The sequence below is a fragment of the Varanus komodoensis genome, unplaced genomic scaffold (genome assembly GCF_004798865.1).
Source record: "Varanus komodoensis strain SLA01 unplaced genomic scaffold, ASM479886v1 scaffold20_1, whole genome shotgun sequence".
NCBI lineage: Eukaryota > Metazoa > Chordata > Lepidosauria > Squamata > Varanidae > Varanus > Varanus komodoensis.
This window is the reverse complement of record NW_025335587.1, coordinates 3,767,262-3,791,767: the sequence shown is the minus strand read 5'-3', so window position 1 is coordinate 3,791,767 and position 24,506 is coordinate 3,767,262. Positions and strand designations below refer to the sequence as shown.

General features: G+C 43.1%; 2 protein-coding genes across 6 annotated transcripts in view; both read right to left on the bottom strand.

Moving 5' to 3' along the window:
* Window positions 1-2,410, bottom strand: part of PODN (podocan) — a 30,106-nt gene extending 27,696 nt beyond the window's left edge. For both annotated transcript variants that reach the window (XM_044430475.1, XM_044430476.1), the window contains exon 1: window positions 2,264-2,410. The gene's annotated coding sequence lies outside the window, so the exon portion shown is untranslated. The remainder of the gene's footprint in view (window positions 1-2,263) is intronic.
* A 7,715-nt stretch (window positions 2,411-10,125) lies between these two features.
* SCP2 (sterol carrier protein 2) overlaps window positions 10,126-24,506 on the bottom strand; it is a 45,214-nt gene continuing 30,833 nt past the window's right edge. For 3 of the 4 annotated variants that reach the window (XM_044430157.1, XM_044430160.1, XM_044430161.1), the window contains 4 exons: window positions 23,287-23,380; window positions 19,928-20,057; window positions 11,873-11,952; window positions 10,126-11,111 (listed from right to left, as the gene is read on the bottom strand). In XM_044430157.1, the coding sequence (XP_044286092.1) occupies window positions 11,016-11,111; window positions 11,873-11,952; window positions 19,928-20,057; window positions 23,287-23,380 (400 nt within the window). In that variant the 3' untranslated portion in view covers window positions 10,126-11,015. The remainder of the gene's footprint in view (window positions 11,112-11,872; window positions 11,953-19,927; window positions 20,058-23,286; window positions 23,381-24,506) is intronic. The other variant, XM_044430159.1, reaches the window with a different exon arrangement.

Here is a 24,506-nt window from a genome sequence, read left to right as displayed (position 1 = left end):
GGGATCACTATCAGTTCTTTTTAAAAGATTGGCACCAACATTTATAATACCACAAAGTAACATGGAAATTTGAAAAATGAAGTGGGTAAGCCTCATGTGCTATTAGGCATTAAATATCCACTGTACAGTAGGATGGCTTGGTCTAGCTATGAAGTCATTGGCACAGCTATGGAGTCATTGGTATAGTGAAGATTTGCACATCTTCAGCTTAGCCTCCTTGTAGTTTTCCAAAAGTTCTCAAGTCCTTCCTGAAATTAGGTCTGTAACCATGGCTAACCGTATGTAATGGAACCAACCACATAAATGGCTTTCCTGTTTTGCCTCCTCTCATATCTTTCCTCCATTATTTCCCTTGAGATCTATTTTAGATTGCAGGCATCTTGGAGCAGGAACCTGTTCTCTTCTACCAGAGGAAAGAAAAATTGTGGCCTTCCAAATGTTGGACTACAACTTGAATCTTTGGCTTGCACTGTCTAAGGCAGATAGTGTTGGTGTCCAAGAAATTCCTTAGTACATGCTGTAATTTGCAATTCACACTAATGGCACCATAATATAGTGACAACATCATCATTAGATTCATAATCATCCCAGTAACTGAGGCACTGTATTCCTACCACCTACTATATCTTCCCACCCTGGCTACAGATTCTCCACCATGTGTACAAACCCCTGAGTTCATCATCTTTGCTAGGTAACAGGAACAATTATTCTAGAGCAATTATTTCAGATCAGATTTGGCTACCTGAAACCTTTTTAATAACTCCACTCCCATTACTAGAGTTGGTCACAATTTTTAACTTGTATATGTTGACAAAATGACTATGTGAACCATAGAGGAGCTTCTCTGTGCTATACTGGTGAGGGACAAACACATTTTTGAAGGCAAAATGTTCAGACAAATTATAAAGCTGATGTGTTAGACCAAAATCTCAGGCATATTTCCTAAGAATCAAGTCTCATGCACAAAGTGAATACTCATGCTTGGGTTGTAAGTTCCTGTTTTGTATGTTTTTACTTTTGAACAGAGAAAAAAAACCACAAAATTTTTACCTCCAAATCACACAGTAAGCACATGGCAGACTATGTCTTTGATCTCTAAGTCTATGCCCCACATAACTCAGTTTCCCTAAAGAACAGTACGGGGTTTTGTTTTAGTTTCAGACTTAGAAGCTGTTTGTTGTCCACATTCCAATTTCTATCATCCAACCTTAAATGACTTCCTTTCTTGGAAATGCAGCACCCACTACTGAGTATCCTCTTGACATGCTATGTCTTACCCTTTTGTTTGTTTTAACAAGTTGAATGGCAGAAGGGGTTGCAATACGTGTTTCTGAACATGTCAGATGTAGATCTGATATAACAGATTCACTGCAAAGCAGGAACACCTTTTATCATAGATGCAATTCACTGGAGTAATAAGTCAAATGAATGGTGTAAAAATTCAGAGGTTACTGGGTATGAGAGTGCTGAAGAGTTTCACCTGATTCAGTCCACTAATTTGGAAGATTCACAACTTCCCTTCACCCTTGCATTGGTTGCTGTAATACCTCAGAGAGACACTTGGGATAAAGAAACATCTGCTGCTTTTTGCAGAGAAGGTAGTAAAGCCAAGCAAGCTGTTCTGATCTCTTTTTCTGTTCAAAGAAAACTATAACATGCTTCTTGTTGGGTTTAAAACAACAACCACCCTCAACTCAGGCACCGAGTGCCTTATCTAAAACTTGTCATCTTGCCATGGCCTCCTCTCAGGTCTGTGCAAAGGCTTCATTCAGATCCTGCGACATCAGTCTAACCAACTACAGCTGGAACTATATATAAGATTTATGTTTTTAAAGTGGCTGCATTCTGGTTTTGTTTCAGGGTCCAGAACAGCAACCTCAGCCTCTCAAGTTCTGCATTCTTCCAAGAGATGCAGAGCAGAGAAAGAGGTTATGATAGACCTAGAAGCTTCTGAAACTTTCGGGAAATACTAAAAACCTTTCTCCAGGGGACTAAAGGCAATTAGGCATGCACGGTATATCAAACACACACAGATATACACCACATACATGTATGAATTGTAAATAGTTCCAGTGCCTACAGCTCTCTGCTGTAGAATAGAATTACATCCTCTAACTTTTCTGTGAAGCATTAGCCAGTTATGCATACTTGTGTCTGCAGATCGTGAGTTTTCAAACTATTGCAGTAACATTCAAAGGAGCCGTTCATTGTCCTCCAAGTGCTATGCTATTACACATCAGTAAAAGTGCTGAAACAAACTCACCTTTGCTTAGCAGATAGTAATGAACGTGTCCAGATAAAAGTGTTTCTCTTGCCCCCCGACAGGCTTCGTTTGCTCATGCCATGTCACTTACACATTTGAAGCGTGGAACACTTTCCCCCTTTCCCAAGTCAGATCCTTTCCAGATGTGATCAGCAGTACTAGAAAGGGAAAGGGGGAGGGAGGGAGTGAGGGAGGGAGGGAGCGAGGGAAAGAAATAGGCAACCCTCTCTCCCAAAGAGAATTTCCTGTCCTTTTCTATGCAGAGAGGAATTTTCCAAAGTCACCATATAGGAAAATGTAAGTGAATAGAATGGGAGGCACTGGGTGAGGAGAGAAGTGAGAAATTCATAGCTGTGATACACAATCAGGGGCTTAGGCTCCTTCAGTCACTTTTATCAGCACTACCTGTTGGTATAATGAAAGAAAGTAGCAATTTATGTTAGGTGAACTAATACAGCAGAGAGTAATGCTTCAAGCATTTTCCCTGACAGATCTGACTCTTGAATGTCTTTGAACAGCAAATCTGGATTTCATCTCAGCCCAATACAACTCACTCCCACCCCTCCACTAGGGTTCCTAAGCTGCCTGAATTTGAAAATAAAATAGGAGTCCTGTAGCACCATAAAGACTAACAAACTAAACCTGGCATTCAGTTTTGTGAGCACTTTCAACTTCAACAGATGCATGAAGTATTAACCTCAACTTGGCAAATTTATCCATGTGTACGTGTTGCAGGGAATGTCAGCTGTGTTGTTACAATTAAAATGCAAAACATTAAGATACTTATTTTTCTGTTGTCTGTATTTCAGCTCCCTCAGACCATACCATTTGCATTCCTAGCCCCTCTACCCACATGTGCCTATAAATCTGACAGTTTGAAGTTAACACTTTGTGTGTGTGGTGGAGACTGTCCACAAAAGCTATGTCGGAATCAATTCATTGATCTTTAAGGTATTTTTTGTTAGTGTTGCAGCAGTAAACTAACACAGCTACAGACAACATCCATTTCTCCCACCTCTGCATTCCCTTTCTTTCGACTTCTTAGCCCCACAACAGCTTTTTGTTGTGAAATAGCTCAGGCAGGTTGAGAATTTCTCGTTTCATTTGGAAGAACACCTCAAAACAAGCAAAGGCATCCATCACCTCCATGTTCTCCTTTTTCAGGGAAAAACTAAATTCCCCCCATGTTGTATACTTCACTACTTTCATGACAGCGCTTCCAAAGGCAGACAAATCAGACTTGAGAAGCAATAACTCTGCTAGCATGTAATAGTTTAATTCTCCCCCCGCCCGCTGCCCCAAGCTATGACATACATCCCTGCCATGGCCTGTACAGTACCTGTTAGAAATATGCAGACAACCTCTCCTCTTGGGTACTTGCTAGGCCTCAGACATTCTCCCAGTCTTCCTTTCCAAATCCACTCGAGTGCCTGTTCAGTCTGAAGTCCTATTGTTTTCTCTCCCTACCACGTCAATCTTGGAACCTTGGCTTACTTTAGCTGGAATGGGGCCACCTTTGGACCATGAATGATTTTCAAAGCCAAAGAGAGAATTGCATATTTGCTTTAAACAAATTGGCTGCTTTCTACAAAATGACTCAGCTGTAAGATTTCTTCTGTACTCCCCACCCTCTGCATCTATGACCTGCACTCCATGACCCTGGGACCACACATACAAGATGGTATCAGAGGGGTGTGTGTCTGTCTGTGTGTGTTTCAAGGCCAGGAGCGCACTGAGATTTTGAAGGGTGAGAAGGCCATAGTCAAAACAGAGAAGCGAAGATTTAGTAGGATCTTGGGGTGTTTTTTCCCTCAACTCCCACAAATACTACAAGTCCCATTTTTCACTTACCCATGTGCAAAAAAGCAAACAACTGACAGCTGGAAGGTAGGAGAAGAATAAATAAAGCCAAGCAGGGCTGTGAGGTCTATTGATAGGAGACCCCTGGAATTGTGTCTCCTCTTCACTATAACAATCTGTTTCTTCACTGCCTCTCTCCCTTTGCCCCAGACAACAGTGGTAGTGAAAAGGAGAAGCGTGAGAATCTGTTGGGGCTGGTGTCTCCCAGGTTAACAGGGCTCCTCATTCAAGCCAGCAAAAGACAACTCTGTACCACAGACTCAGCCATAGCCTCACTGAAAGAGATGATCAAAGAATGTTAATCAATAACAACAATAATATGAGCACATGCAGCTTTCATTTTGAGCTTTACAGGAGCAATCCTGGTGGAACTCCATCCTCAAAATGGGTTCTCCACCCTGAAGAGCTCTTAGAAAGTTGAAAATAAAGCTGCGATGGATGAGGATATAGACATAGGAGATACCACCTTCCTCTGAGTAAAAGTTATGGCCTACTTGCTTGCTGGCTATCTGCTTGTCAGGCAGGTAAGTAGTAGCAAAGATGAGAACAAGGATGAGGAGTGATAGCAGCTGGTGAAAGCAGTGGTGAGAAGGTAGACTTACTGAGGGAGGGGGGCACTGAGGGTTTCTTGCCAAAGGGTCCTCAAAAACCTGGAGCCAACACTAGAGCAAATGGAAGGTGAGGAACCAATTGGGTTTGGAACTGGAGTTTTTATAGGATATTAAACAAAGGAAAAACAGAGCAGCAGTGAAACCGTGAGAGCCTGGATCACCCCATCACATGTGGACCAAAGTATCAGGAAGGGTCAGTATGACAACCATCACATGTTGTAAAAAGAGAGCCATTTGGGCAGAGATTGCTCAAGACAGCATTTTATCAAAAGTCATGAGAATCCAAGAACAGCAACAAATGTTGCTAAAGGATGATTTAATCATTTTTGTGTGGAAATGAACGCAGGACAAGACAATGACTACATGCTATTTGACATCTACATGAAACCACTGAGTGAGCACATTCAGAACTTTAGTGCAGTACCATCACTTTGCTGATGACACACATCCTATTTCTCCATTTCATCTTCAACAGGTGAGGCTGTAGATGTGCTAAAGCAGTGCCTGGCTGTGATGAGGGATTGGATGAAGGCTAACAAATTGAAGCTCAATCCAGACAAGACCTAGATGCTGTTACCAGGTAGTTCTTCTGACTGGATGGCGGGAATTCAACCTGTTGTAGATGGGACTGCACTCCCCTTAATCAGCTGGGGCTTTGTTCATTGGTTAATCAGGTTCAACTGAGTTTTGTCTTGCTTCATTTATTGTTTAAAATGTGGTTTTAATTTTTTGTATGGCAATTTTTCCCCCTTAATGCATTTTGTGGTGTATTGTAAGATTGGGTTTTAATGGATTGTTGCAAACCGCCCAGAGAACTTTGGCTGTTGGAAAATATAGAAGTTAAATAAACAAACAGTATTTGAAACAGGCCCACATAATTCAGTAAAGATCAAACTTTACAGATAGAGGTTATCCAAAGAGGAAACTAGATTATGAAGTTTATCTGCTCCCCTCCTGGCCTCCTGTATCAGGCACTGAAATCACAAAGCTGATTAGCCATCTGAAACCAAACAAAGCTCCTGGTACAATTTCATCTCAGTGGAGGTTATCCAAAACAATTTAGATTGAAGGGTACCTGTTCGGGCTTCCTTATTCACCTACATTGACAAACATACTAAGGTTCCTGAGGATTAGGGTTAGCCTCGGTGATTACAATTTACAAAAAAGGACAGAGGGATCTACCCGCCATTTACCACCCTATTGGTCTCCTTAGTATGGTCAGTAAACTTTATGCTAGACATCTGTATTACAAGCTTCAGGACTGCGTTATAGTGGATATTTTGGCTGATGAGCAGGCAGGTTTTAGAGAAGGTGCTCGGTCATTGACCATGCACCAACATGGTCTCAACAACTGGTTGAGAAATATTCTTCTTGAGCCCTCTTCACTCTACACAGCATTCACTGACCATAGAAGTGCTTTTGCCCTCAAACTTTGGGAGAAACTGAACTCTTCTTCAATTGACAAAAGATTACTTGTGCTTATATATAAATTATATGAGAATTCTAGGATGAAGGTATGTTGCAATATCCAAGGACACTGCACTGAAGACATTCCAGTTAAGAGCGTAGTGAGACAAGGATGTATACTAGCCCCTGCTTTTCAATATATGTATCGATTCTCTTATTGACAAACTCAACAGCCCTTCCCTTCATCTGCCAAAACTGGGAAACAGAAACATCTCTGCTCTTCTATATGCAGATGACGCTGTGCTACTTTCTCAAACGCAGATTGGCCTGAGACAGGTACTCCATGTATTAGCTGAGCATTGCCAGCAAGATGGTTTAGAAATTAATTACTCTAAAACCAAAGTCGTTTGTTTTTGCCAAATGCCCTAAGATGCATGTTTGGTGACTTAAAAACCATCTAACTGAGCAAGTCAAATCCTTCAAATATCTGGGGATTGTTTTCCATGCTATGGGTAACCACAAATCTCATGCCGACTATGTCATTTTAATGCACAAAAAACAGTGTCAGCCTTACAAACTTTTTATTTCTCCAAAGGTGCATAATATATACCCGCAGAAATTAAAGTCTTCTCAGCTAAGATTTGAGCCCAGCTCCTGTTTGGAGCCCAATTGGGACCCTACAGGTCTTTTCTTCCCTTGGAAAGAGTTCAGTCTAAGTTCCTGAGGACTATCTTCCAAGCACCATGCTGCATCCCAAACAAGGTCCTACAACATGAATCCAACCTTCTTAAAATTGAAACCTGGGCCTGGATTCACATCTTTTCTTACTGGCTCAAGCGCCTCTTTTTTCCAGCTGGCTTGGTCCCTCTAATAATGACTGACAGCTTTCAGAGTTCATGGAACCAGGCAATACAGGCCAAATTGCTATTATACTGTTATTCATGGCCAGCTATCTCCTTGATGGGCTATGAATGGGCGTTAGCAGAACTTAAACAGAGGGCCATTGATCTAGAGGAGGGGTCCTCAAACTTTTTGAATAGGGGGCCAGTTGAAAGGCTGCGGTGACTGTTGTGGGCCGATGAGGTGGGGGTGCCTGGGGGTGCGGGCCGGTGAGGTGCCGTCAGGCATGTGCACGGCATCGGGTGCACACAAGGCGGCATCAGGCACATGCGGTGGTGGCTTGCTCGCTTGGAGATGTTCCATAGAGTCCAAAACCATCTCCAAGCGAGCAAGCCACCACCTGCCTGTGCTGCAAGGCAGCGGCGAGCGCGTGTATACGGGAGGCAGGAGGTGGCGGCGGCAGCTTGCTCACTCAGAGACCTTCTCCGAGTGAGCGAGCCACCACCTCCCCGCCCATGCAGGAAGCTCATGCCCGGGCAGCAAATGGCAGCACGGGCTGGATGGATGGCCATGGCGGGCCGGATCCGTCCCACGGGCTGTAGTTTGAGGACCCATGATCTAGAGCTACAGATTATCCAGTTTTATCCAGAAATACCTTCCTGAACCATCCCATGCATCTTTTCCAACCAGCTAGATATCTCAGCAGCATTAACTATCCCCAAATTTAGAAGGACTTTATCTCTAGCCAGATTCAATGCCCTCCCAACAGCTATTACTAAAGGGCGATATTAAAAAAAACACCCCTTGAACAGAGACTGTGTCCATATGGGGGAGAAATAATTGAATCACTAGAGCATGTGATTCTTTACTGCCCTCTCTATACAGGTGCTCACTGGGAATTGTTATCCCCACTCCTTTCTAAATATCCCAGTTACTCTGATTCTTTTTACCTTAAGTTACTTTTATCTGTTCAATCCAATTTTATCTCCTTGACTACAGCCAAATATTGTTCAGTGGTTTCTACAGTGCATGGTAGAATTAACCCTAAATATTGTTGGATTCTACCAGAATGCTTTTACTTTCTTATTTTAATTACTGTAACTTTATCAGTATTGTATATTTCTTATTTTTAACTGTCATTTTGTGTTTTATTTATTGGCTGGTCAATGACCAAATAAAGGATTGATTGATTGAGGTTGCATTTTTAGACATAACACAACACGGCAAGCCTTCTGGGCTAGTAAGCCAGTTAGGTTTCTTCATGGGAACATCCAACAATCGATTTACTTTCTCTGGATTAGTTTTGCCTGTGTTCTTCTCCCTCCCCCTCAGACCTTCACTGCATGGCAGCCTGCACCCTAGGCATCTGTGGCAGAAATAGTGTCTCTTGTTCTGCTGCATTGTGATGTGATCGGTTTTTGCTTATTGGTTCATTGTCATACTTGGCTGCCTTTTTCTATTAGTTTGCTTTGCAACTTGGCATGTTTATGCTTTTTCCAGGTTTCCTTCCCACTCATCATTTCTCCCCAGACCCTTCACCACCCAAAAGCCCATTCAAGTGGGTTCCAAATGTCTCTTGGTTCACTCCAACCCCTCCCTCTGGCATTTTCTGCTTTGCACAGCCATGCAGCAGGGCTATGCCCTGGCAATGCTGCCCAAGTCCCTCCCCGGATCTTCCTTTCCTGTCTCTGATCAAAGTGTCTGCTCTACTCAGAGCCTTCAGGACTCACCACAACAGCCTCCTCCCTTGTCCACCTGTTCTTCCCCTGTACCAGTTTTCTCCGTTGTCCTATTGGTGTCTCCAGCCCTCCACTCTTCTCTCTCCACAAATTCCCACCCACCCCCTTAGCTACCTTTTCCCCTGCCCGCCTGCCTTTCTTTTGTGGTCTCTCTCTCCATCCAACAATATAATGAAACACTGTTCTAAGAAACACGTATTTATTCATTTTTTAAAAAATTGAAAGAATGAATATAGAATTATAAAGAGACCTCTTATCAGTTTAACTTCAGCTGGTCTAAGAACACCATCTTTACTTACCTGGGTCTTAATTGTGTTATTAAGTAACAACAACTAAACTGAGAGCTGGCCAGACAATTTTATTGCAGCATCCCAAAGCACTGTTTTATTGCAGCTTCACACTATGCTCTACACATAGGCTAGCCCAAATCACATACAAAACGCACCAGCAGAGAAAACTGCACTTGTCAAAACTATCCATGTTTCTATTAAAATACATGGAAGTGGAGGCCTGGTCTTTACTTTTATGCTTCTTTTGGCCAGTGGAAAGCAACCTGTGATCTTCAAATGTTGGACTGCAATTTCACCAGCCCTAGCCAAAAAAGCCAATGATGTGTAATGCGGTTTTTAACAGTACCTGGAAGACACAAGTGACCTATTCTTGCAATAGAAGGTATATGGCTATTTCTATGCATGTGTGATTTCCTTAAGTGACACACTACGTATGGAATTTGTATCCTGTTCCTAAGTATACAACAAAAAGTTTATTAAACTGATCCATGGTTCCATGGCCTTCTTTATCTAATACAGAAGGAAATGTGTTTCTCTGCTAGAATATTGTGTTTATATATCCCATTTAAGCAGCACTTTCATGAACATTTGTTTCTAATTTAGTATAATATATGGTTATTACTAAGTACAGTTTATTTTTCTTCTTCCAAATCCCGTATAATAAAATGTGGGATATAAATGTAATAAATAAAAACAAAAGGCTACAGCAGGGAAATGCTTTTGTTAAAAGCATAAAATGTAAAAAGGCACTTTCATGTGGAACAATTTTTAAGAAGCTCATTTGACTTCTGCCCCTTGGCCGTTGTTTAAAGGAGACAGAAGGAGAAATTAATCTTTTTCACTGACCTATACTATAGTTTTGGTTTTAAGGAGAAAACTCCATGAATTTAAGTGAAGTCTACTTAGTCTACAAAACACCATTGTTTCTTTCATTTAATACAAAGCAACAGTTTTTATAATACTATATGTGGTGTGCACATACTAGGGCCATCTGATATTACTAGGCTATCCAAAATTAGATGAACTCTATAATTATGACCAAAAAAACAAACACCAGGTGAAGAATCAATATTTACTATAAAGCTTTCAAATCAGAATGCAAAACAGAATTAAAATTGGTATTTCAGATGGGAATTTATTAAAGAATTGCCAGTTTCTAGAATGATGTATATCATAATTAAACCAAGTGTTTAAAAAAGCCTTTGATTTCATAAATGTATGTTCAGATGGAAAGCACTACAATTAATGGTATGTTATTCGTTTTGTATGCATACAGACAACTTGATTTGCATATGATAAAAGATGCCCCAGTCTGTTAATTTAATAAGAAGCAAATTCTATTAGACAAAGACTAGAATTCAAAGAAAAACATTGTGTCTGCTCACCTGTGGTAGCTTTGTTGTCCAATATTGCCCCACCACCCCAGCAAACTATTATTGAAATTAAATGCATTTTCAAAAGCTGTTTATGATATGGCAGGTCTGCTTTTCAAAGAAAAATATCTCATTAAGTGTGCCCAAGTCCTTGGGGCTAGCTAAAATAGCTCTCTGGACCTCAGTCAATGTAGAACAACATTTTCTTGGGCCACTATGAGAGATAAAATAAGATAAAATGAAATTGTGGAAGAATTTTGGCTAGACAGGTAATATCTCTATACCCATTGCCTTTCCTATTTTTAAAATTTCACAAGAATGACAGCAGAACTCTTATAGAATTGTTAAAAACAATTTCAGCTGGATTAAAATTAGGGGTCATTATACATCATGCTGGTTTTAAGAATTATACATTGCCTTAGGGCTATCAACTGCTAATATTTTATCAGCTCTGCAACAGTTTAGTACAATTTATGGAAGGCAATGCTGAAATTGCCATTAAACAGTCTGCAGGAAAGCTAGGGTCACCTATTCAGAAAACCTGTATCATGCTACTTCCAACATCTAGTTCCAGCCTAGTTTTTAAGAACTCATTTTTTAAAGTCTTGATTACATCCTGAAGTCAAATTGGTTCAAAGTTTAGCTTTGCTTGGTTGAAGCTGTAGATTCTGTAGCTTCATGGCCATGCCCATGTTCCCAGAAATCTTCAATTTGCCTTGAAAGAAAGCCTAGAAGAAATAGAAAAGGCATTGAACTACATTCTTTTGGCTAATGCTTCTATTATTTCAGAGTGAACTGTAAGAACATAAGCTGCCACCTCATTCTGAGTCAGTCCCTTTGTCCATTTAGTGCAGTACTGTCAACACTGACTGGCAGCAGTGGCCAGTGGGTTTCAGACAGAAATGTTCACAAGTGTGCCTGGAAATGCCAAGATTGTCTTCTTCAAATGGTTATGTTCAAAACCAAGCAATTTGAAACTGCCACACAAGATATTATAAGCATTTACTAATTTAAAATGTGAAACCTTTAATGTATGTGTGTACACACATGTGCAAAGTCAAATGTTATAAGAAATGCATATACATTTGTAGCCTATGATGTAGAAATTCTAAATGTGATACATAATGAAAAGGTGCTTCTCCACTGTCCAGAGTCCTTATGTATCTCAAAAATCATGCAGTTATTCCAAATGGTGGTTTCTTCACTATGAACAATGTTATAACTCACAATTAAAAGGCTTTCAAATAGGAAAAGTTCTTTCTGCATTTAAAATTTGGCCAGCTACTTTGATAAACATATTAGTGAAAATTGCTTCTATTTGCCATATTTAGCAATTTTGAAACAAACAGGTACTCAACTGTATCCAGAATTAAGTTAACATTTAGTCCAAAGTAACTATGAGGAAGGAAATAGGAATTATTTTCATTGTTAAATACAACTGTAGAATTAAACTAGATAGATAGGAGTATTTTCTTTGTGTTTTACTTACTGTCTGTGGATTCATCTGGCCGGTCATCAGAGCGAGCAAATCATTATCAGACATTGTAACTGTGCAGTCAACTCGCTTATCTGAAAGTAGCAGACAGAAAGAGATTACGACTTGTTCCTTAAAACAGAATGAGCTTCACACAGAATACAGCAACAATTGCTTAAGTATGCACTCCATATCTGGAGATGTTCTGCTTTCCACTGGTAAATAACTGGGCAAAACAATAACAAAAACAGGCATCAGAGATCAACTTAAATTGTAGACAAGAGGAGTCAGCATTATAGGAGGTAAATAATCTCTAGTACAGAAGCATCAGCAACTAATCAAGAGGAACTTTTAAACAACCACTGATATGCAACCTGGACTCAATACCATCCCATTCATACTTCAATATATTGCTGAACAGAACAAATATAACTGGCAACTTACATTTACTGCTTCAAACCAAATTCAAATGCCACACAACAGCAAGACAGGCTTACAAGTGCCTCATTCATGAACAAAATACCAGCCACCTGTTAGTTAACTATAAACAGTCTCTTCTAGAGCTAAGACACAGTGTATGCACTTCATTTTTCAAGCATTGTTTCCTCTTACTCATAGACTGAAGAAGATTCCTAGGCAACTGGCTAAATAAATTTTAAGGGTATTTAACTTAATGCATGTAAGTTTTAAAAAAAAGCAGGTTGCTTACCTGTAACTGATGTTCTTCAAGTGGCCATCTGTGCAGTCACACATATGGGTGCTGCGCCTACACAGTGCCTTTGGCCGGAAGATTGCCAGCTAATGGTTTCTGGCGGGCAGCTCCGCTCTCCCTCCCCCCGCGGCCTATAAAGAGCGGAGCGTCCGCCATTTTGTTCAGTCTTTGACGACCGAACGTGCGCCCCCTCGTGAAAAAATTTGTAATTAGAGCTAGGGAAAAGAGAGGGTTGGTACCAGAAAAAAGGGAACTTTTGGTACTGATAGATGTGTCCATGCACCGACACAGAGTGGGGCCGGCGGGTGGGTTGTGTGACTGCACAGATGGCCACTCGAAGAACATCAGTTACAGGTAAGCAACCTGCTTTTCTTCATCGTGGCCTCTGTGCATCACACATATGGGTAGATTAACAAGCTTACCATAAAGGAGGAGGGAAGGTGTCCTCAGTGAAGAACAGACGAAAGAACGGCTCTGCCAAAGGAGCAATCCCGTCGAGCCCGAACATCGAGATGGTAATGTCTGGCGAAGGTGCAAGGGTTCGCCCAAGTGGCAGCTCGACATACATCATCAAGTGAGACCCCGGATGCAAAGGCAGATGCGGTTGCAACGGCCCTAGTGGAATGGCCTCGAGGGACCGTAGGGAAATCGATCTTAGCCAGTTGATAAGATAAGGTTATAGTGTGGACTATCCATTTGGAAAGTCTCTGTGGCGTGACTGGATCGCCCTGATCTCTAGTGGAATACTTAATGAACAGTCTATTTGAACATCGAATAGACTCAGTCCTCGATCTGTAAAAGGCTAAGCAACGCCGAACATCAAGTGAATGCAAAGAACACTCTAGTGGAGTCGACGGTGACAGAAAAAAGGCAGGTAACACAATATCTTGCCCCATATGAAAAGGTGTAGTCACTTTAGGCAGAAAAGATGGGTCGAGGCGTAAAACGACCTTCTCCCTGTGAAAGTTCAAATAAGGAGGGTCTATGCGGAGAGCGCAAAGTTCACTGGCCCTTCGGGCTGAAGTGACCGCCACGAGAAATGCTGTCTTCCATGAAACCAGGCGCAAATCCACTGTTGCCAATGGTTCAAAGGGGGCTTTCGTAAGGGCTTGTAGAACGACAGAAAGACTCCAGCTAGGCATTACCGGTCTGGTTGATGGGTTAAGATTATATAGGCCCTTAAGAAATCTCTTGACAATAGGTTGAGAAGAGAGGTGATCTGTCAACTAAGCCACGATAGTAGGCTATCGCTGCCGTATATACTTTAACAGACGACAGCTTTAATCCAGAATGGTGCAGTTCTAATAGGAACTGAAGGATTTGATGTATAGATGACATGAATGGAGAGAACGAATGAGACTCGGCAAAGGTGGAAAACCGTTTCCATTTGGCCGCATACGATTTCCTTGTGGACGACTTTAAGGCAGAATTGATGATATGTTGGATATCAGGGTGAAAAGCTGTCAAATTCGACAGGTCGTGTCTTGAATCCAATGGTACGGAATGAACAAAGGAAGAGGAAGAGGAAGCGCCAGAGTGATTGGGTTTGATGACTGGATTCGATTCAGCTGAAGTTGTCGTCGGTACTGGGGGGACAATGGTAGTCATCGGATTTGCCATGCTGTTAGGTTCAATGAGAGCAAGTCTGAGTGGCGAAGCATACCGTCCTGTGGGGTTATAAGGTATGGAAGCGATGGTAGATGAAGTTATTCCCCATAAGAGATGTCGAGTAGTGTCGCAAACCAAGCTTGGCGTGGCCACTAAGGGGCAACTAGTATCCCCGATGCTCGGTCGTGCACTATTTTCGCTATAACCCACATCATAAGAGGGATTGGGGGGAAGGCATAAAAAATCATGTTGTTCCATGGAATCATGAAAGCATGTCCGATTCCCACTCTCGAGCAGTAAGCATTGCACACCCTGTTCTTTTGGGAGGCAAATAAGTCCACGTCGGGAAACCCCCAGCGCTGGAAAAGATGGTCATGTGTGCGAGGATCTAGCTCCCATTCATGAGAGGTGAACATGTGCCTGCTGAGAAGATCTGCCTGCACATTGTCTGCACCAGCGAGATGAACAGCCATCAGCGTGATGTCTCTCGAAATGCACCAGTCCCAAATTTTCATGGAAAGTCTGGCCAGAGTCGGTGACTTCGTTCCCCCCTGCTTGTTCAGATAGAAGACGGTAGCTACATTGTCCGAAGTTTTGAATGACCCGATGTTGAAGAATGTCCTCGAAAGAATGCAGGGCTTTGAATACTGCCAATAGCTCCAGGAAGTTGATATGATTCGTGGATTCTCGAAGATTCCATGTGCCTTGGGTATATAGGCTGGAGCATATTGCTCCCCATCCCAGAAGAGATGCGTCGGTACCGAGGGTTATCGTAGGAGGCCGTACCCTGAAGGGGACTCCAACAGTCAGACTGGCTCGTATTGACCACCAAAGAAGAGAATGGAGTACGGAAGATGGGATTCGAATCAACTTCGACCATGGATCTCTCTGAGGATGGTACACCTTGTTGTAGAGAAGTTGTAGCGGATGAAGCCAAAGCCTGGCATGTGGAACTACAGCAACCGAGGAAGCCATATGCCCCAGGATCCTCTGAATGGACTTTGCCGGGACCGTCCTGTCTTGTCGCATTCGATGGATATGGCAAGCAAGAGTCTGGTGTCTGTCCCAAGGAAGGAAGGCTTTCTCCAATGTCAAATCCAAGCGGGCTCCAATGAAGGTAAGCGTCTGCATCGGAAGAAGAGAAGATTTTTTGGTATTAATGCACAGGCCCAGGTCATTCAATAAGGCACAGGTTGTACAGATAGACACAAGGAGTCCCTCCCTAGACTGGGACACTAGCAGCCAGTCGTCGAGGTACGGGTAAATCTGTATGCCTTGGAGGCGTAGGAAAGCGCAGACAAGGGCCGTACATTTGGTGAATACCCTCGGAGCCGTGGCCAGTCCAAAAGGCAAAACTGTAAACTCATAGAGATGGGGTGCAACAGCAAAATGAAGGAAACGTCTATAACTCGGGTGGATCGAAATGTGAAAATAGGCGTCCTTCAAGTCCAATGAGGCGAACCAATCCTCTTTCCTTAGCAATGGCAAGATGTTTTGAAGGGTGGTCATCCAAAACTTTTTCGGTACAATAAATTGATTCAGGCTACGTAAGTCCAAAATCAGACGTAAACCAACATCCCGCTTCGGGACCGTAAAGTATCTGGACTAGAATCTGTGAAGTCCGTCAGATGGGAATACTTGACGAATCGCTCCTTTACGAAGAAGCTGATATATTTCATCGCGCAATACCGGTGAACATGATGTAAATCGGATGGGACTCGATGGAGGAACGATGTCGAATTCTATCCGACAGCCGTGCTGAACGATGGACAATACCCACCGATCAGATGTGATGGACTCCCAAATGGGGAGTCGGCTTCGGAGCCGATCCCCAGATGAGAGGGGGGTGGGTATAGAAGGAATTGGAGGAATGGTTCGCCAGTCCCGTCAATGCTGCCTCCTATCATCGAAAAGGCGGCGGCCTTGTTGATAGCGTTGTTGGGGCTGCGGACGGCGGCGCTGCTGTTGCTGCTGCTGACAGTGCTGGGGTTTTTGTCTTGGCTGGTAGGACTGCCTGTAAGATGGGCGATTCCATGACCACTTACGTTTGGTCTGGGTCTGTATCTCCATCCTGCGTGCCATCATTCGGGATTCGTGCAGCTTTTTTAGTTTGTGGTCAGTGCAGGAGTGGAAAAACCTGGACCCGTCAAAGGGCATTTCCTCTATACGGCGCTTGGTTTCCTCCGGAAAGTTGCTGTTTCTGAGCCAGGCGTGTCTCTGGAGTGAAACGGCACCAACCAAGGCCCTTGAGTCTGTGTCCACGTGGTGCCTGGCCATGGAAAACTGCTGAACAGCGACGTGCATTGCCTCCTTGATAAGGACCTTAGCCAGGTCACCCTGGTGGTCCGGGAGGGTCGAGGCGACGTTGTGGAGGCGCTGCATGATGGAGTACTGGTACCTCGCCAATGTCGCCTTGTAATTTGAGATCTGCAGCCCCAGGCCTGACGCAGCGCAGACTCGCCTAGCCAGGGAGTCGATCTTTCGGCCCTCCTTGTCTCGTGGTGCCGTATGCCCTCTTGCCTCTCTGCCCTGGGAGGACTCCACTATGACTGAGTTCAGCTTGGGGTGGCGGAGAAGGAAGGGGATGTCCTCCTCCCGAACCCAGTACATAGATTCGTACCTCCTGGATGTGGGTTGAGGGTGAGAGGGCAAGTCCCAGGGCTGCGTCATCGCTTGCCGAAGAGTGGTTATGAGCGGCAGGACGATCGATGTCGACTGCTCTCTGTGGATGTCGTAGAACTTGTCCACTGTCGGTCCCGGACACTGGACGGCGTCGATGTCGAGGGACTGGATAAGTCTGGACATCAGCTCCGCAAAGGAGACGTGAGATTCGTCCAGTGACGTAGGACCCTGGGATGTCACGGCGACGTCTGGGGAGGTTGAATCAACCTCCGAATCATCGGAATCGGCACTGTAGTATGGTGGAGCCAATGACGAAGACTCCGCCGGAGAAAAACAGCGGCTGCTTCCATCCCGAGGGGATCGTGGAGATGCACATCTCGGGTCCGAGGGACGTGGTCGGTCACGGGATGGTGGAGAGGACTGACCCCTCGGAGCGGGGTAATATCCTACGTAGAGCGGATCACCCCAGGTGTGGTAATAGGGGCGACGCCATCCCTCCGAAAGTCGCTCCACGGAGCGGCTCCTCCAGTTCCCAGTGGGGGACATCCCTACATCCGCCTCCATAGTGGCCGCGGGCATGGGTGTAGGCGACCGAGCCCTAGGGGGAAAGTCCTGAATTTCCCCATCAGAAATCGAGCCCCTTTGCAGAGTTGGAAGGGGTCCAGAGGGAAGGTCGGCCACGCAGCGCGGGGACCCTTGAGGGGTAACCCGCATAGCCTCCTGAAGACCGGGTCGGGTGGAGTCGGTACCGTGAGCGCCGCCGGTACTGAGGGGGCCGTCGAATCTGATCCCGGTGACGAGGACGCTCCGAGTCCTTCGGTTTTTTGGAAGGCTTGGAGACTTTCTCCTTCCTGGCCTTCTTATGGCCTGCCGACTTCTCAGGTTCGGCATGCTTCCGCTTATCATGTTTATTTTTGGGGGAAGCAGAGGGAGCCACCGTAGCAGACGCACCTTTGTCCGAAGGGCGTGAAGATGAAGCCACTGAAGCGGAGCCAGGCTTTGAAGCAGAAAGCAGCGGATCGGACTGCATGAGAGCCCAATCCCAAAGGAGCCTCTGGAGGTGGTTCTCACGATTCTTCCTGGTCTGCTTGGAGAAGGCCAGGCAGTGGGCACATTTATCAGTCCTATGCCCCTCGCCCAAACAGAGGAGGCATAGGTCATGCGGGTCGGTTGGTGACATTTTTGATCCGCACTCCGCGGATTTCCGGAAAGCCGCTCGCTGCACCATCGCAGAAAAAGGAAGAAGAGAGAGATAGTGCAGAGGGTAAGTATATTTTTTTTTTTTGTTTATAGATAGATTGAAAGAAGGTAGAATGATAGCGAAAAAACTACAGGAACTATACGAAGCAGGAATAAGGAGAAAAAAAACGGGGCTATAGAACTGGAACAATCGAGAAGAAAAGGCTAACGAGTAACAGTCAGAGCGGAAGTCGAAAGCGGCACGAGGCACAGTGAATGGCGGTCGCAAAGACTGAACAAAATGGCGGATGCTCTGCTCTTTACAGGCCGCGGGGGGAGGGGGAGCAGAGCTTCCCACCAAAAACCGTTAGCTAGCAATCTTCCGGCCGAAGGCACTGCACAGGCGCAGCACCCATATGTGTGATGCACAGAGGCCACGACAAAGAACCTTTCTTTTTTACTTTGTTTGCTTTAAGGAGATTTTGCTCTCTACAAAGAAGCCTTACAAAGAGGTCAAGATCAAGCATGAGCATATTTTTCAAATGTCCTTATTGATACTGTTTATTCACAGGCTGGAAAGCTAAACGGCAATGTTTAGCTAACTATTGCCATGTACACTACATCATCTACATTAATAATCAGAATAAGTTTCAAGTCTTCCATTTCTAGAGTCATAGTAAAACCTTCCACATGTTTACTCAGAATTAAGCCCTTAATTTCAGTGGGACTTACTTTCTTAAAGTAAGCACAGGGTTATAAAAAAAACCCCTAATACTGTTATTTCTTAAGAAGTGCATTGTATAAACATCTGAGACTGAAGCCACTTGCTTGATCAGATGCCATCTTGCCAATATGAATTCAGTTCAACTGAGCCACATACAAGGATTCTCTACTAGATGAACCCAAGGAAAAAAGCATCATGATGATAATGGCTAGTAGGCTTTCCCAGTACCAAGATTCTTCTAAATCAAATGCATGATTAAAATGCAGTTTGTTTACTTGTTGTGGAAGAACCTCAAGTCCTTCCTCAAATTAGATCTTGTGCTGCAGAGATTCAATGTTTTCCTAATAAACAAGTCACAATATTTTGTGAAAGGAAAAATGAAGCTTTCCTATTCCAGCGAAGCATATTTGTTGGTCTGCTGGTATCACTAAGATCAGTGCCATGTGCATTAGCTGGAACAAGCCACACACTCTTAATCCAGCATGGTCTGGATAAATACGCTGCCAGCATTTGCTTTCAGTTTCATTTCACTGGGTTTTCTGTTATGTATGAGCAAGGTATCATGTTTTTATATCAAACTCTGGTCAGTTTCTGGCTTTGCTCAGGGTTGGACCAGCTCCAACATAATGCTATTCTATGGTGTCAATGATGAATGATGAGTGGCTCTCCATCTGCAACACCTATTTTATTTTGTAAACTGTGGGCTGGGCATAACTAAGCACCAGTTACTTAATCTCTTCATGTGACAACTCCTGAAAAATCTCAAGAGTATGGTTTTAGTAGTCAAGAAGGTTAAAAGGGCTTATCTTACAATTTTATGAACCTTTTCATTTCAATTTGTTCAATGTAGTTCAAAGGGCTAGGTGGGTTCCTTAGCTTCAGGGTTATACCATGCATATTTCCTAACTTGTTTTTAGTACTTGAGTAAGTCTAAAAGCAAAAAAACACCTCTTGCATTCCAAAGACTTTGCTACACAAAAGAGATTTTTGAACTGGAATGAAATGTTATGAGAATGTAATTCTCACGGAACACGCAGCTCATGATCTTCTTAAAAACATACTTACCAAAACACTGCAGCATGATTTGTTAGCTTACTTTGCCCTTCTAATATTGAACTTCCTAATTAAGTTCATTGCTATTTGGCAACAAAGAACTTACCATCTGCATAGTTGTATTCTAGCAACTTAAGAATATTTTAAGGTCGAAAAAACAAGATATACCAACCTGAGTTAATATCCACACTGCCTTTGCCATTTTTCACATCAACTACCCAAGTTGCTTCTTTACCTCCAGGGCCATCTTTCACTTTGAAGGCAAAAATACCACCAATTTTCTTGACATACTGTTCCCCTTCCTGTAATCATTATGTAACAGTTACTTATTACAGCTGAAATGCCTAAATTTCAATTTATTTATGCACCAAATATTTTCACAGTGCTAAGAACCTGTATGCTTGCAGACATTAGTCACCGCCCCAAGCATTCTGTTAGGGTTGCATGAACCACATAGGTCACTTGACCACTATTTCTTTCTGGACCAACAGCTTTCTCACCTTTCATGATACACCATAAAACTCTTCTGAGAAGCCCCTTTCAGGAGATGCAGTGGGGAGCCATCAAAGAGTGTCTTGCAGCTCAGCATGGAAATTCACTGAGGCGCAAGCTCCATGGAGATGTATGTAACTTAGAATTTCACTGCTAAATAGCTGATTATCTGGATTATGGCCACTATGCTGATCTACAACCAGGTAGTTTATTTCCATTTTTCTCAACTCCAGATTCTCTCTGAGCCCTGAAATAAGCCTAATCTCTTGCAAGCTTGCAAAGCAGATGATTAAACCTAACTTAAAAAACTTCTCCGTTAAGGATTTTCAACATGTGGAGTTTGTTCACATGGGGCAGCATTCAGATGCTATTTCCCCACTATCAGTCTAAAGTGATACAGCCCAAAGATGGCTGAACCAAGCACTGTATATGTGCTGGGTAATGTGGATGTCCATAACCCTCTGAACTTTGAGGATTACAAGCATTCAGCAGGGGGCAGAAGGAACATGGAGGTGAGAATTACCTCAGAGTTAATCTTGCCTTCCAAACCAGTGTTTTACACCTGCTTGTGAGTCAAAGAGACTGAGGCCCCCACGGGATATATTGTTTCTGGCCAGAAGTTCACTCCTCCCTTGCCCCTTGGATGCTCCCTTAGTGCTGACTCCAAGGACACTCTTCCAACCTTAAAGTCACAGCTGCCAAAGAAGGAACAACAGCAGGTCTGACGATGGATGCTCTAAGGGAGGAGTACATTTACCTTTCCTATGGACACCTAGGCAGCATCTAGGAACCACAGAAAAGCATCCAAAGCAACCATTGTACCTGATGTTTACCAATTGCTAGGTATGAATGTAACTTCATAATCTATGAGGGGGGAAAATTCATATTTGAACATTACAAACTTTTCCAGTACTTGTGGGCACTAAGCCTAGGAAAACCCATGCAATCTTTCCCCTTAATGACCATGAGATTGCAAGAATACTCCAGATACATTATAAAATGAATCAAGGTGCCATTAACGCATGCCAGCAGCTTGAAGCAGCAGTTTTAAACTTTTTTAATAATACACACTGGCACTTTAACATGCTAAACTGTTCTTATGGGGTCAGTGGAAATTAAGTACATGAGAAATATATTTTGTCTCTGGACTACGTACAAAATTTCTTACTCATTTACTTTTTTTGCTGCAGAACAAATGTTCTGGGTTTCAACAAAAACACTGGATAAGACTAGTAATGGTCACTTTTGCACATTTTAAACTCTGGTGGAAAAGTGTGATAGTACTAGTTTTCATTGCTAAAAGCATAAAGATGAGGCAGTGGCTGTGCTGAACCGGTGCCTGGCCAAGGTAACGGGCTGGATGAGGGCCAATAAACTGAAGCTCAATCCAGACAAGACGGAGGTCCTGTTGGTGGGTGGTTTGGGCCTTGGGATGGGGGACTTGGGCCTTGTCCTAAATGGGGTTGCACTCCCTCTGAGGGACAGGGTTCGCAGCTTAGGAGTGCTCCTCGACCCTGAGCTGTCTCTAGAAGCTCGGGTGATGGCGGTGGCAAGGAGCGCTTTCCTTCAGCTTCGGCTGATCCATCAGCTGCGTCCCTTCCTGGAGAACGACTGCCTGGCGACAGTGACACACGCGCTGGTAACTTCCCGATTAGATTTCTGTAACACGCTCTACGTGGGGCTACCCTTGAAGATGGTCCAGATACTTCAATTGGTGCAGAATAGAGCTGCCAGGCTGCTGACGGGGACTGGGCGTCGTTCTCATATAACCCCAGTTCTCCGTCAGCTCCACTGGCTCCTGACTGAAGTCCGGGCCCAATTCAAGGTGTTGGTTATGACCTATAAAGCCCTCAATGGATTGGGTCCTGGGTATCTAAAGGAACGCTTGCATCCATATATGCCCTCCCGCCCCTTGAGATCAGCAACAGATGCCCTTCTCCGGGAACCCTCTGTGAATATTAGGAGGGCGAGTACCCGGAGGAGGGCTCTCTCAGCGATGGCACCCCATCTATGGAATGCGCTCCCCAGAGAGGACCGCCTGGCGCTGTCGTTATTTGTTTTTCGGCACCAGGCTAAGACCTTTTTATTTAAAACTTATTTTAATTGTTAATTTATTGGTTATTATAGGATTTTAAATCTTTTAAGCCGAGATGCACCGGGCTTTAATATTTTTATTGCATAATTTGTTATATTTGTATATTTTGTTCTTGTTGTGAGCCGCCCCGAGGCTTTGTTGCGATGGGGGCAGCATAAAAATGTTTTAAATAATAAATAAATAAACAAACAAACAAACAAACAGAATAGCTTTTCTTTAACCTAACGTGTTTCCCAGAGGCTAGGAAATTTCTAATCTAATTCTCTAATTCTCATCTAGAAAGCAGCCTGCCTACTGTCAGGCCCACAGAGGATGGGGATGCTGGATACAGCCATCTTTCATGAGCCTTTCCACTGCGCCCATCATGTAGTTATGAGTGAGATTAAAGTAGGTAAGGACTATTTGCAGATGCTTTCTGGACTGTGGGGGAAGAAGCATGCTTCAAGGACAGATTCGATGTTTGAATATGGAGAAAAATTTCTATCACATAGTTTCTGAGAGTAAGAAGAAAAACCCTAAGAAATGTTACACTTGATTCACTTCAACTCCCATCCTCCAGGGCCTGTATTGGCATGTCAATGTTAAGGAAGCATGCTGTCATTCCAATATTTGATTTTTAAAACTGCAATTTCACCTTTTATTTCAAAGACCTGTTTTCTATATTTAGAAAAAAGCAAAAACAAGCAACCATGGATATGCCTTGTGCCTTGGGTTTGATCACTAACTTATGGGGGGAGGAGAAAAGAGATAATTTAAAAAAGGATGTGTGTGTGTGTGTGTGTGTGTGTGTGTGTGTATAATTAAATATGTTTTTGGTGGAATAATAAGTGGCAGGCAAGCTAGTTTCATGGAATGAAGTTGTTCGTATGATTATCACTATTTTGGTGCCTTAAGAATATTATTTCACAAATTATTGCATAAGTATGACTTATCAAGTTACATACCTCTTGAAGTTTCTTTTCTATTTCTTTGAAAACAAGATCTGCCTTAAACCCTTCCACAGCCGCCCTAGTGGGAATAGCTTGGATTTGCCGATTCCTGGAATGCGAGAAAGTCATGCAACTTCAGTCAAGTAAACATAACTTTAAAAACAAGTCTTTAACACAACCTACCTCTTGTGCAATTTGTATGTGCAGGGGAATATGCGTTTTCTGGTTATTTCAGAAGTCTCCATGATAATGTGGACAGACAAGTAAAGTGGCTAAGAAGCATAACTAGTGGAGTCACAGACAAATTTACAATTTTCTGAATATTGTTTACACACACACACACACACACGAAAAACCCATGTCAAGACCCTGCCAAAGATTGAGAGGCAATTCTGTACTTCTTTTATTTTCTCTTATAATGATACAATAATTGCTTATGATCCTGCAAAATGGGGATTTTATCCCCTAGAGCTTTTCCTCTCTCACAGGAAAGGTGAGACAGAAAAAAAATGGGAAGAATAGCTATAATTAAGGAAGTTTGTATCACTTGAGAAACAAACTCAACCAATAAGCAGGGTGTAGGGAGACATACAAGATAGTTTATATAGCAGGAATGAATCAAATCCTGTACTTTATACATGTTAAAATTACTAGAGGTAATCAATCCCTGTCTAAGGTTTTTAAAACAGCATTCATCAGCTCCCAGATACCAGAATTATAGCATGTAAAATGAAGCTTATGAAACAAAGCTACCTTTTACCTAATTACCCAATAGCCTCATGCAACACTTCAGTTGTGCAACTCTTCCAAACAATTATATAAGATATTAACACTACAATTTTGCAACAACCACAGCTGCTTCAGGGGTGGGAAGAATGGGACCAACAGCAGTACATGCCAAATTTAACAGATTTTAGTTATTATACATTCCTGGGCTATTAAACATCAGAAAAATACTTCTGACATCAATGGCTTAGATTTTAGCAGCCATCACAATAAAGAGAGCTTTTCACTCCTTTCGCTATCTTTCTCTAGTAGTTTTTCTGGTACGTACGTTAGCACATCATACCATATTTGCATTTCATACGTCTCAGATCTACCCACCCAGTCTTCCCTTTTCCATTCCTACTCTCTAACCAAATAACTTTAAGGCTTCAAAGCATTGGTTTTAACACAGGTCATTTACTATTTAGAAGCCTTAATCAGCACTTAGCTGCCAAAGCTGTATTACAACA